The 14,973-nt window shown below is 34.5% G+C and overlaps 2 protein-coding genes across 2 annotated transcripts in view; one reads left to right on the forward strand and one right to left on the reverse strand.

Annotated features, from left to right (window-relative positions):
- Positions 1-2,327: 2,327 nt before the first annotated feature.
- Positions 2,328-5,326, forward strand: LOC138316997 (tyrosinase-like protein 1). Its single transcript, XM_069258631.1, has 3 exons — positions 2,328-2,744; positions 3,255-3,367; positions 3,615-5,326. Exons 1-3 carry the CDS (start codon positions 2,328-2,330, stop codon positions 5,170-5,172), a joined length of 2,088 nt encoding a protein of 695 aa, XP_069114732.1. The 3' UTR covers positions 5,173-5,326.
- Positions 5,327-8,179: 2,853 nt separating this feature from the next.
- The window catches only part of LOC138315642 (uncharacterized), a 37,451-nt gene continuing 30,657 nt past the window's right edge, over positions 8,180-14,973 (reverse strand). Inside the window, exons 3-4 of the mRNA XM_069256816.1 lie at positions 13,802-14,155; positions 8,180-9,914 (exon numbers count right to left, since the gene is read on the reverse strand). Coding sequence (XP_069112917.1) covers positions 9,297-9,914; positions 13,802-14,155 — 972 coding nt within the window. The 3' untranslated portion in view covers positions 8,180-9,296. The remainder of the gene's footprint in view (positions 9,915-13,801; positions 14,156-14,973) is intronic.

The raw sequence follows: 14,973 nt of genomic DNA on the forward strand, positions 1-14,973 counted from the left end.
ATAACAGGGGCAGAAAAAGGATCATTCACTACCTTGAGGGTAGGGAAAGATCCAATGAATCTAAGACGTTAGTAATGGCTGTTTGATCAAAAGTTTACGTGATAGGACTAAAACGTTTTACTTTATTCTTATTGAAATTATGACAAGGTTAAAACCTCATATTAATTAATTTAAAATTTGAGGATTATTGTAAATAGGTCACTTTATCGGAAAATTCTAAACTCTAAAACTGATGGGTCGTATAGACATGTTATTCACTAAAATTTTGAAATTTTAATTCTTTATAGCAACGAGACTTGTTGACTTACTCACGTATCCAATACGAACAAAGCATGGCGTATTTATAATAAAAAGACAGGCCTAAATCCCCACATCTATCTACGTTCGATTTTTATTCTTTTCGGGAGCCGAGACACACCAAATCTATAAAAGTGGTAGTTTTTGCTCCTTGTTAGTGCTCAGTATATATACAATAATGTAGAGAGTGGGACGACTGGTTCGGCCTTTGTCAATATTATGTGAGTGAGTAGGGTGTGTTGTTTGGTATCTTCGGCGGCATGCTTTAGTGAAAAAGCACTATAAAAAGGGTAAGTAAGAGTTCCACTATACAACAAGACACTACACTAATATACCACAGTCTCCCAAACCACACACCACACACTTCCCTCAGCCCCGGCTCATCTCAAAGAATCTTCATCATCCGTTTCTAAAGTTCGGATGAAATGAGAGCATTCTCCGCATACATTTTTTTCCTGCACTTGATAATAATTTATTAACTTTTTAATCAGATTTGACAAGTAACTCATAGTACAAGATATGTATAGACAATAATCATTTCAAATAAATAAATGAAAAACAAAATAAAATATTATACTACACTATATTATAATTCACGTGAAGCTTATAATGCAGTGATTAACATTTCCGGGGTAAAATAAAATCGATACCAATGTTTCTTTTGTGTGACTGTTTCACTTCGTGTTCATTGTTAGGCACATGTAGAAACAACACCGACCTGAAGTACTGCGTTAGACACATGGACATGAAGGGATACGTTGTTTTTCTGATGGCATCACGAATTCCTGTATCTTGTACTGTTCATCTGTCGCCAATGTTCTTTGAGTATTCCAAATACACTAGGAATTATGTGTCACCGATTGGTGTACAGTTGTAGATTATACAACATTCATGTGAAAAAAAGAAGTATATTCTTTGGAATAAAAACCTGAATTCAAGTATTCTTTTAAATGTAACAATTTTTCAGTTATATATACAATTTATTGTATTAATCATTTTATATTTAGAGGAAATGAGATGAAACAAGACAATTCCTTGTAATTCAGAAAAAAACCATTCGACATGAATTTAAACATATTTAATCTCATGTTTAACAAAACACAATAACAAAAATAAGAAAATAACTCTGTTTATTTAATCTTCAAAAATGTATTTAGCTTATCACTGTTTGCTATTTATGATTTTATCTAAATGTTATTCTATGAAAAAGTAAGCCCAGTACAAGGAAATGATTGGGACCTTTGACCAGTACATAACCACACACAGCATGGAGCCATGTTTCTAAGTAAAAACAAACTCGGGCAAATCGACTAGTTCAGACGATATTATTTCATTTTCATTTGGGCACGGTTCAGACACACAGCTCTGTATGAAAATCATGGTATGTATTGCCAAATTACCAAACTTATCAAAACATAAATTAATTACTACAATACCTTTGGATTAGAACAGGTTTACAGGTCAAAGCCTTCCTCACTTTTATAAGGTTTTGCCATAAAATTGTATATAATATTGAATTCTATGTTTCGAAATATAACAATTTTAAATGAATAAGTTAGAATCGACAACTAATTCGAAAAAGTTGAAGCATATTGCTTACTGCAAACGTACTTATATTGAGGCATCCAATGTTTTCCGCAAATCTATTTTCAAACTAATTAGCACGATGATGAATTCGCGCATTCTCAGAAGTTGCTAAATTAAAGCAATTAGCGAAAAGATTTATCAAGCCCAATTGATCTGATGCGAAAAGCTCTTAATAATATAAAAATTAACATATATTAATTAACTGTTTAATATTTCTGAAATGACCTTTCTTTGTCTAAATATAAAAAGCATCCGTGTTATTTTTTCTCATTGCAAAATTTTGAATATATAATGTTTTAAAAATTGCCTATTTATTATAAATTGTCATCTGATTTAACTTCAATTTCACAACGGAAAGTTTTTCTCTTTTAAATATGTTTTAATGTTTAATTTGAATTTAGAATATTTGATACAATCCCTTAACAAAGTCGTTTATGTTGCAGATGACGCAGTCTGTTATTGTCCTAGCTCAAGGCTTATTATTGGCATGCTTAATCCTGTACTACCCAGCTCGTGTCTCAGGTTTAGTGGAACCATTACCTATGCCAGGAATACTTGAGGACTGTTACAGGTATCGAACCAAGATCCTAAATGTCACCGACATGCCTGCCCACGAGATCAGCGCTTTTTGTGTCACTAACTTTTTGTATAAAACATCCCACTTGCGTCCTCAAAGACCAATTGCAAACGAAACTATTCAGTACGCACAGGAACTGTTTCGTCAAGTGTTTGGAGAGGCAATGAAACATCACAGGAGCAAGAGACAGTTTAGGAGGAGGGTTCGACAGGAAATTCGTGTGATGTCAAGACCGATGTGGAATACATTCGTATCTAGAATTAACATGCTAAAGAATCAGTTTGTAAGTGTGTTTAAAAAGTGGCTAGTAGTACCCGATCATGTGGGTTTTATCCGAGAGCTTCGATTTTCTCCTGTGAGATCCTTGAGATCTTTCAAGCGTGTATCAGCTTTATAAATTCTCAAAGGAAGTGACGTAAACATTTTAAACAAAATGATTTTAATTGAAAATGGTCAAAATAAATGATAACAGTTTACTTATTAGAAAATGAATGAAGTAATATTTATATAGTGACTATTTTATACTTATTGCATGTATAAATAAGTATTTTATCATTGATTCTAAGTGGGACTTTGTTTTATGTTGATTTTTGTTAAAGCTTAAAGCGCACTAAACTAATGATGCATTCAATTGAAAAAAAAATTTGACATGATTAACAAAGTTTCATAATTTCATTCACGTAATGTGTGTATTTTGTTGTCTTATAAAGAATCATTTACATAATAATAAGTTATTTTGACTAAAAGAAACGTCGCCAGCTGATAATGATATGTTCTCTGTTATCTTGCCCAGGTTGGACCCAACATTAGTCGATACGACGCATTCGCTGACATACATCGACTTGTGATTAATTCCGCCCACGGAGGTCCAAACTTCCTCGGCTGGCATGCAGTGTATTTGATACTGTAAGTTACATTTAGAATTCACATACGACTTCTATCATTATATCTTATAATTTTGATATTTACGGTTCCAAAAATGACATATCGTATAGGCCTGTATATTTTAACATGAGTTATTGTAACAAATATTTTGATACATAATACACATTCGTATATTATACCAGTTGTAAATGTACAATATATTTTGTAAACACTAAACATTGACTGTGCATTTTTTTAAAGATGCTGGCAATTTTTGTTTGTGCTACAGATTTGAGCAGGCTATCGGAGTACCGGTGCCGTACTGGGATAGCCGTTTAGATTTCTATATGGATCAGCCTACAGAGTCAGTGTTGTGGACGTCTGAGTTCTTTGGAGAAGGATTTGGAGCCGTAACTAATGGACCATTCGCCAACTGGTATACACCGGATAATGTACCACTCACTAGAAACATTGGAAATGCTGGGACCCTCATTAGTGATGCAAATGTACAGGCTGTCCTAACTCGTACACGACACAGAGAAATTGTCGAACCCAATCCAAATCCACAGTGGAGTCTTGAAATACACCACAACGGTCCTCATGTCTGGGTTGACGGCCAACTCTCTGCATTAGCAACTGCGGCACAGGATCCAGTCTTCTTTATGCATCATTCATTTGTTAATTACTTCTGGGTGTTGTTCCGGAGGAGGCAAAGGACATTGGGAATTAACCCTGCAACCGATTATCCTCCCACTAACATTCCACTTCAGCAGGCGTTTGATCGAATGATTCCTTTCAATCTCCAAAATTTCAATGGATATAGTAATCAAATAGAAGGTTTGTCAACTTATCAGCCATCTCCAACATGTCCTACATGCGGTGGAAGTTCATACTTAGAATGCGTCAACACTAGATGTCGCTCTCGTGTCGGTCTTGTCCCATCAGCAGCAGCCGCTGGCATGGTAGGGATGGGTGGCTTTGCAGGAGGGGCAGCTGCTTTTACTTCGCCCTCGGCCGGAGGACAGGCAAGAGCACAGCAGACCGTGGCACAGACTGGTCCGCTTCCGATTGGAAACCGTTTTAATACACCTTTCAGTGATCCCAGAACCAGGGGGGATACTATTCCTAACGCTCCAGTCAGGAACAGAGGAAAAAGGAGTATTTTGACCAACAGCACAACAACACATTTTGACACGGCTCAAATCAACAAGCCGTACCAAAACACATTTCTTCTGAACGGCGTTAGCAATGTAAATCGTTGGTCTTTTATACCTGTTAGAATAATATTTGAAAGAACACCCAAATCAAAGTTCCAATCGTTTATTATAAAGGATGGGCATTTGGTCGAAACTAATGATATGTTTGAGGCACAAAGACACAAGGGTTTGAAAGTAGAAATTAAGAAGAAAATGCCTGCAACCTACAGCAAATGTCACGTGTCAGGTTCTGGCGCATCCAAAGTTTACGTCCAGACTGACGGTATTGACTACTCTGGCAGGTACAAGGACTATGCTGTAGTAGATGAACGACTTCCTATCTCGTCTTCGATGACGTATGTCGGAGTAAAGAATCCTACAGAAGGGGCGGCTAAGTTCTACATGACAGCGTACGACTCCTGCGGACGTGTCTGTAGACCCCAGTGTCTGATTAACGGAACCTACCAACCTTGCTCTGGAACGTTCCGTATCACCTCAACATATCCAAGAATGTACGGTCTGTCGTACGAAGACGCTGTGAAAGGCGTTTGGAGGAAAGGAAGCAATCTTCTTCCAGAAAGCAAATCCAATGAAGTACCCATAACCTTCTTTTGCGACGCATACATGAAATGGCCATGGTACTTCGATTAATGCAAACAGTATGTTTCCTTGAAAACAGTTAAATATCACATTTTCAAAACATTAACTGAACAAAAATACAAAATAATACGGAATTAAGTTTCGTTAATTTCTTGCTTTCTTTTTTATAGAATAGATTGATAAATTTGCATTCTCATTGGATTGGGGCGTATAAAGTTAAATGAAAATTTGACATTGTGTTAATGCCAAATGCAAGCATAGGAGGAATAATAGCGACGCCGATGTTAAGACATATTAATGCTATATAAACTAGAGAATATTGAATAGAAACTGACGTCGAAATTACAAATACATTTTTAAAAATGTTATTATTTTTCACAATATTAAATTGTTTTTTAAAAGAGAATGCTTCAATCTTTAATAAACAGTTAAATAATTTGTTAGAAACTGTTGGTTATGTTAACTAGTTCTGTGATCAAACCATAAAATCAAATGTAGTCATCGTTGTCGTAAATATGAAGAGGGAACAATCATAGTGAACATGTGACCATGCTCTTTTGTTCTTTTTCTGACTAGTAGAATGCAATAAAATAACTGTGCCATCATAGTTTAACTGTATCAGTCCTAATCGAATGATAGAGGAGGAAACGTAACGACTGATTTCCAAAATTGAAACTTGTAAAAAAGAACATGAAAATATACCCAGACGTTCCTCACGAGGATGTAAGAAACGAGTGTAGCGTAATATTTCAAATAAGCATAGGGTAAAAAGTAAGGATGTCAGCCTTATCTTTGCCTCCATCAACCTGCATACTGTAGCGTTGTTGAATATCGCGGCTGAAAAACTTAGCTATTAACTTTTAAGTACTTATTTACAGGGTTATTTTCAAGAATCTCATTTGAAAGATTCATTAGGCCAAAAAAGAAATATGTTTGTTTAGGGTTATATTGGCAAAAAATAGGGTCGGTAGATCGGGATATTTTTTATTATCTTTTTGTGTGTGTGTGTGTGTCTTTCACTCTAAAGTATTGGGCGGAATCAGAGTCTAAGATCGAAATGCAGAATTTTAATTATTTTTGATAGAAAAGTTGGAAAAAATTAGAGACGGGGGTAAACAACTAGGGTCGCTCGGGCAACCCTAATACAGACATATTTTTTGGCCTTAAAGCGTGAGGTATGATATAGAAAACGTAATTTTAAAATGTACAAGGTAATTTTCGCGAAAACTTTTTTTATTTAACTCCGCGAGTATTATCGGCTATATCGTACACATCATTTGTTATTTTCGACATTTGTCAAGAAGACATAATACTCTATACCATGGAATGTCTGTTGTGTAGAAACTTGTGTACAACTTTTATATGTTTGTATGGTATCGTCACTATTTGCTCTTTCGGCTAATCACGGCTATTTATTTAATCGAAATGTTATATTAGCTCCAATTCACACACAAAATACACACGAATATTTCCTGTTATACAGTAATACATATAGTAATTGAAATCATTTGGAATTTTTAGTTTGTTTGATAGTGATGATTCTAACCAGAAATGGGGAAATAACAATTGGAAATACAAATCATCAAACTTATACAATAAAGACATGAGTTGTCATTATATGTTATGTAGAGTTAAGCGGCAATTATCAAATCAAGATGATTCATAAACAACTAAAATGGTTTAAATGGGTATTTTTTAACGTTACACACAGCTTCACATTTAAAGTCGGACAAAAGTTAGACAGTCTATTTTCATTTGATATTGCAATACTCTTCTTGAACGTCTATTGCCGAAGTCAAGGAATTTTTTTTTTCAGTTCATATCAGCTCTATCATTTCCTAGCCGTTTTTCTCTATACCTCCTGAGAGTTGAGTTGTTCACATGCTTTCCTGGAGCCCACAACTGGCTAAAGCTCGAAAGGCTTCGTCAATAAATTTTAATGTGGTCTCTGCTTTGTCTTGAATCTACAAATCGCTCTTTTTCATGGAAAATATCATCTCGTACTTTCTTAAAAAAAACTATTTTAATAAACAATATCGGTCTAAATATTTTATTCATTTACATTTCGATGAATACACCTGTGGTTGACTTTGAAATTCATTATGTAAAAATAAAAAAAATCATGACTGTTACCACTATCCTTCAATTGACACTGGGAAGGCGGGCTAATCCAAACAATTATATGGATGACAGTGCGGCTGATTATGGTTAGTACAGAGTGATTCACGGCGCTATACCAGGATAGGTCAATGAATCATAAATCAAGTAACATAAACTATTTTTTTTGACAATCAGAAGAAGACAATATTTTTTATTGCTTTGTTTTGTGCAATTCTATGACGCATATGTCAAACTCAGATCACGATAGCAAAAAAACGTACTTTTTCATTCAAAATGCGTGATATAATAGCAAATGCTTAATGTAAGCTATGTAATAATATATAATTACGTCATATATCATCCTGCACGAGGCGTTACCTGTGCTATATATTTCAAAGCTTTTCAACGAAGCATCCGGTACAGCGTTTAACTATGTGATCTGCATCATTTAAAATTTCCGGAGAGCTAACATTTTGCAGTTTTTGCATAGTCATCTACATATCTAAAATCAAACTTTGAATATTCTATGAATTGTTCTCAGTATTACGAGTTTCTTGTCAGATGTTAATTTATGATGGTGTATGGATCAACTTCAACAGAAGGTCATTAATCAGAACTGTATTAGATTTACTGTGGGTGTTTTCCAGTGAAAAAAATTCTAACATTCAAACCAGTTATTTTAGATATTCGAAAAAAACGTTTCAGTGCTTAGTTTTACTACTGTGGTCCCGCTGTTATTTTAGAATGTGACATAAAATGGCATTGAATTCAGTCGATTTCTTTCGAAGGCTTGATTTACGCCGAAAACATTTTAACAAAGTTACTTTCCTTCGTCTTACACTATCAGTAACAGAGTGGAACAAAGGAGAGTTACTCTGATAGACCATAACGCGCTGTGTACTAACATATATCCTAGTTTCCACCCTCCTAATCATAGTACTAGACCAGGACACCAAAATCAAAATTCAAAAAATATTTTATTTAAAGATTTAAAGATGTACAAAAAAATTATTGAACATGAAGATTGGCTAATATTCAACTTATCTTTAACCTTCATTTTGTCTTTTTTAAATCAACCATTGTCAAAGACTTATATTCTATCGGCATTATTTTCGAAACTCATCATTGTTTTCCCCTGTTGACTGATATGTTAATATATAAACCCAGTATGATATAGACAAATTATTACCTCGGGGTCATCATTTTAGATGTTGGTTATAAAACCGTTATCAAAGGACTATACATTTTATTTGAATAAATGAAGCCAAACACATTTCTTTGGAATCTTATCTTTGGGGGATGGGGACGTCACAAATGCAAATTTGGCTCCGTTATAATGTACCAAGTGCAAATATTGACACTTGTTCATATAAGTTACATGGGGATTTAACACCATGATATCTATCATATTATTTATTAGTTAACGAATATACTATAAACATGAAAATGTACACGAGGGGTAATTTCATCATTGATACTCAAGGGGTTCCGATCACTTACTTTTTGATACGCATCAAAGGACTTAATTACCTGTTCTGTTCTGTTGCCTCCAGTTTTACTATGAGATAGTCCAGGAGTGTAAAATGGTAAGTTGTCGGAACTTCTGGAGTATCGAGGATGGAGTAACTTATGTCAATAACATGTTTGTTCGCGTAAATTTGATGCGAGAATTGCATCTGCGCGTAACATGCATATTGCGAAATTAAACATATCTACATTCATATCGAATTATATCATATGTCTTTTTTAATTAAAAAACATCTATAAATTGTAACATAATAACAACCTTACTTATTTAATCAATACTATTTTACCGACCTGTATGATTATGAATCATTCTTATTTCATATTTGTGCTTACATTATGCACACTGTCTGACGATCAAGTCCATTGTATATCAACGCATTTTTGCTTCAACAGTCTTGTTTAGTTAATATAAAGTACCTATGTACAGTTTTGATACCATCCGATCTGTCATAATCACATGGAAGATTATCAGTTTAAAAGCCGTGTACAGTATGACATGCACAAGTTCTTTCGAATTAATAGTTTCTCGATATAATTCATCCGTATTGCTAAGCTTGTTTCCCAGTCTTTATCTGAAGTGCATTGACACCTTTCAGTTGGTTCGCCAGAGGATTAAAGGTTTTCATAAGCATAGGCTCAGCCTTTGTCCTAGCATCCGTCAGAATCGACTTGAACTTTGCCTTAGTAGGATCCCCTATTTTACGGTGTAAGTCTTTAAACTGTCCATTAATTCGATGTTGTATGAGAGGGTAGAACCCCCTCCTCTGTCTCCTCCTGAGGGGCCCAATTGGTAGTGGATCGCCCCTTGTCCTGGGATCTGTGAACGGCGACGTAAAACGACGACCGATTGGCAGAGGACCAATAGCGGCAATGGCCGCTCTCGCGCGCTGGGGACCCGTTAGTCTGCCGTTAGGGACAACCGGAGTACTTGTCAGTCTATTGTTAGTAATTAACTGTGGACTTAATGGTCTGTTGTTTCTAGCTGCCAGGGTAGATTGACGCAACCTAATGAAGAAATCGTAAATTGCTTCCCAATCCAAAACATTGTTCGTGTTCCTTTTTGATCTATGATTATATTTCATTTCATTGTAGTCCGTTTGGTCATTTTGTGGAACCCCTCTGCCTGGTACATCTGTTGCAAGTACACTTAGTTTGTCAGTTGTTGTCTGCAACAATAATGTGAAATTTTATGGTAACGATGTGTTTACAAAATGTTTTCTCTGTATTGTTTTTTCTCTCATATACCTCGCACGTGTAATATTGGCTTGTCTATGACAATGTACTCCTGTCGCCTGAGGCTGTATTGCATGACTATCCATGCAATAAGGCCCCTTGACGTTAAAGCTTCATTTTAACCTTTTTTTTCAGAAACTAGAATGGATTTACTTAAAATGATACAAACAATTGGATTTGCTTGGAAAATATCAAGCAATTTTCATGTATGGGGAACTGACTTGTAGTCGCGGTTTTTTTCGAATTAGTTTCAAAATGGCGGAAAAGCACACAGTAAAATTGAAATAAAACGTCGAGATATGAGAGAAAAATACTCTTTATATATGTGGAATACGGGAAGATTCGGATTTTACAACATTTTGTGATTCTCGGATAGAAATCCCCCTCTATATCCACATATGAAAGAGGCTTTAAGCATTATATAAAAATAAAATATTTTGAAAAACAGGAAAGAATTAAGTATATGAAAATCCACATAAAATAACCAACTTATACTCTTCACTGTTAATTAGTGCTCCATCATAGAGCTAATGATACGTTGTGATGTCAATCTTATTTTCGTTATAACTGTCAACCAGTGATAGTGACTGTCTTAATCTCCAGTTCAATTGACGTTGATAAAGAAAAGCGATCTTCAGAGGAAACAAATTGACATAATTATGTTAGGACAACCAACAGAAACTACACTAAATAAAAAAATAACAGTTTACATCGAAATCATGATAGTGGGTGAATCACTACTCGGTTACGTCCCCTTTGCTAACGTATGTATTCACTGTGACTACGAAGATATTAATTTCATGTCTGGTAATGAAATAATTAGATTGCGATAATATATTATAGAAAACGAGATGGCGTGTAAAGGAATGTTGCTTATTGCCCAATATTTCCCGTTTGTAACGTAGTTTCTGATTGGCTGATATAACGGCGTAATGATTTTAAGGAAATGAGAGTCCCAAAATAAATTCGGAATTTTGAATAGTTTATCTTTAGTTAATTAAGTTATTAGAATTAATTGGAATATATTTCAATGTTATGGAGATATAACATAAGTCTATGTGTGTACTCTCATCATGAAGCGGTTTATTTAGAGCACACTCTCCATAACATAAAACTATATTCAAATTAATCCTTAAATAATTTTTTCTGTAATGAAAAATAAACTAGAAAATTGTGAAAACTTATCCAGAATGTAAAAAATAGAAAAACAACAGAACGAAATGTATTCCAAGCTATCAAAACAGGTATCAATAAACAATTTGCTTCTATCTGTTTAATTGTGAAATTTTATAATATGTTAACATGATCCATTTGCCAACACAACGCTATGTGATATAGGCTCCTCCCTACTAAATTGTATATAGAGATTAGGTCTATCACGTTACGTCATATGTCAACTGGTAAAATCATTGATGCATCTTTCGTCGTGCTTCAAGAACAAATTACAGATGTCGTTTCCACCTAAAAAGTGACATTGATATATTGGGAAAAAACCTAAACAGCTGATATAAGTTAAAATTGTTTAAGAGATAAGGAAGCATTTAAAGTGCTTTATCATTATATATTATTGGTCAAATAAACCGGTGACATGTCTGTCTAGATAGCTCCAAATGTATAATAATGGAAGGGATTAGATGAATGAGATATACGATACGTTGAGACATTATATAGTGTTTTGTAAGATGGGTTACCGCATACTCATTCACTGCATGTAGATTTTATTTTTGTAGTTTCCTTATGTTGTATAAAATGTGGTGTTTTTGTCCATTCTTCAATTCTTAAATCATCATGTAATTAGAATCATAATTTACTCAAAGACTGATATCTTTCTTAGAATCATCTCACACCTATACTATATACAAAATGTTTAATTAAGAGCTAATTACTTTAACATACAGTGCAGGTTACTTTATAAAGCCGGTATCATAAAATTCATAACTTATAAAACTAAAAAAAGATTTTTGCTGACAGCCGGTGAACTTAAAATGAAAAGTATGACACGTAAACTGATATGTATGACTTATAACTGTTAGAAATTGACAATTAAAAACATTTAACAACTAGAAAATGTAGACAGAATATAATATTACATAAAAACACCTGAAAATCATTCCTTATTCTACACAAGACGCGTACTGTGTGACCGATTTCATGTAAATATACTATGCTAAGCTCAGAAAAGTAACCTCCCTTTAGTAAAGAATATTATTAAAATGGTACGTAGTATTTACAATCATGCATGTCTTTTTTTAATTAGTTTAAATGAAAAAATATACGTCATGACTAATATATGTCATTTTTGTTAATTCGACTTTGAATGTATCATTGACAAAAAGATGTTATCGAAATCAAGATTGTGAAACAACTACTCTTTCAGTTTAAAACAATAAATAGTTTTAAAATTGCAATAGCTGGCCCCGTACATATAAATAGGGATGACATTGATGATTCCTTGTGGGTATTTAGAATTTCAAATACATTAATCCTTTCGAATCCAGTATTGCCATATAACAACTGGAAAGAAACACATTTAATTTTTAAATACGCTTAATTACGAATTTGTATTTTGTATACTTCAGAACAATGTTGTTATCCCTAATATTCGAACATTTCAGTGCAATTAGACGACTTTTAATTTATCTTAGTCAAACTGTAATTTAAAAAATGAAAGTTGTGTAAACAAAACTTGGTTATTGAAAAATATATCAACGACGGATATTGATAAAATAAGATGATGAATATTAAACTAAACTAACTGTAAAATCAAACAATTGATCTTTTTTCAATTCAATTCCCATAATACATTTTGTTTCTGACTGAAAACTGCTCAGCCAAATGATTTTGATAAAAAAACGTCTTGATACTTCACAAAAAGGAGATGTATATAGTATGAATAATCTGAAAACAAAAAGCTGCCCCGTTACCGTGACTGTTATATGTCCTAACCTGATGGATTAGTGCGAGGCATTAACTCACTGTATGACTAATGTATCAAGTGTAGTGGGAGGGAAGTGCTTAGGGGTCCCGACGTAAACAAGCGCCCGCCTAAATAACTAGTGTTTAAACCCGGACAGGGATTACCATAATTTGATCATTGTTAGCTTATTTATTCACATTTCATTGACCAGTGGTTTCAATGGAAAGATTGATTGTTAGTTATAGCCATATGTGAATAGTGATGCACATATCCTGGAGTAATATTAACTCTCGTATCAGTATATGAATTTGATTGCCAGAGTTCAGATATGAGGACACAAAAACCTATCACACTCCAAGTAGACACTATCATAAGTATATGACGGCACATCATTACATCTTAAAGGTGCGGCCAGGTTATGTTACAGGAAACACGGTTCTTTAGTTTATACATTTTGGTAGATTTGTTACACTAGTGATACTGTGATATGATTGTGATATTCGATGTTCCGTCTTTGCATATTACAGAGTTAGCTCCCTTGCGAGTAGGTATCGATTGCTACGTTACGTTATTATTTTGTGGGTGCAATTCACGTCGTTTTCTCCGAAAAGTATGCCGTTGCGCTCGCAAACACATGAAATCCCAATCAATACCTACTCACAGACAGATAACTCTGTAATATGCAAATACAGAATAATTACCCCTCATTATAAATGGTTTTAGATTACATTATGATGTAAGTTTTAGGTAAGTTGTGGAGAACATGGTTCAAGACGATTTGCAGTAAGCTTTAGAGATGATAACGTTTTACATTTGTCATCCTGATCCTTAAAACAAACTCCATTCTCAGTTGTTTTATTTGAATTCTGATCATTTCATATAACTGATATCTTCGATACCTACCATTTGCTCTGTTTTTCTATTATCATAATTGGCGTCTTGAACACGCAAGGACTTTGCACCATCATTTCTGTATGTAAGTGGAAGCATATTCCGGTACATTTCGATATTATGCAGAATCACGTCTTCCGTTAGATCAGGTTTCTGCACGCCTCTGTTAATCATTTTAATTGCCTGTATGACACATAATCTGAAGTCAACGAACGTGATATTTGCTTTATCAGCATCCTGGTACCGTGACCGCATACATTTATCAGTGAGGCGGTTGATTTCACTCTCTCTGTCATCCGTTTTAGCTGCGAAGTTCACGGCCAAAACCATGACCAAGACATATAACGTACTTGAAAGGCTTGTATTCTACAACAAAAAAGAATAAAAACTTTACTGTTATAAAAGTAAAATCCACTGACATTGATATCGATCTTCCATATGATAAAATTCTTAAGTTACGTTTCAAAAGCCAAAACAACAATAAGCAGCGATCACTCATTTAATGGTTTAGTTGGGACACTTAAATGAAGAGGCCAATAGTGCATGTATCTCTCACTTGTTCTAGGCGAAGAATACAAGCTACCAATGCTTTTGAATTGAATTAAATCTATTCAATTCTACAGGGAAAAAGGGATTTTAAAAACTACATTTTCCTTTTTGGACCCAGCCCTTTGGGCTTCTGGGTGACAAGACCCACCATTCATAATAAAATTGGTTTATCAAAGGAAGCTTAAGATTAAATAAGAACCAAAACCCTCCATCCCTACTGAAGAAAATGGATCTTAAGGACTTACATTTTCCCTATTTGGCATCGCCCTTCAGGCCCATGGGGGACCAAAACCACCATTTGTTTCCCATGAATGCTTCCCTTTACGCATTGGAGCTGCAGACCAAAAAAGAACCACATCCCTTCATTCATATAGAAGAAGAAGGACGAGTTAAAAGAATTTGCTACAATTTTCCTATTGGGTCACGCCCCTCAGGCTCCTTGGGGACGAGTCCCACCATTTATTAAAAAAAGTTTCCCTTCAATGAAGCTTTACAGCAAATCCTTTATTCCTACAGAAGACGGATTTTGAGTCATTTACTCTTTTCCCCTATTGGGACCAGCTCATCGGGCCCCTTGAGGGCCAGGCCCACCGTTTATGCAAAATCAATTTCCCTTCACCAAAGGAAGCATTAGA

This window comes from Argopecten irradians, chromosome 2 (assembly GCF_041381155.1).
Source record: "Argopecten irradians isolate NY chromosome 2, Ai_NY, whole genome shotgun sequence".
Lineage (NCBI taxonomy): Eukaryota > Metazoa > Mollusca > Bivalvia > Pectinida > Pectinidae > Argopecten > Argopecten irradians.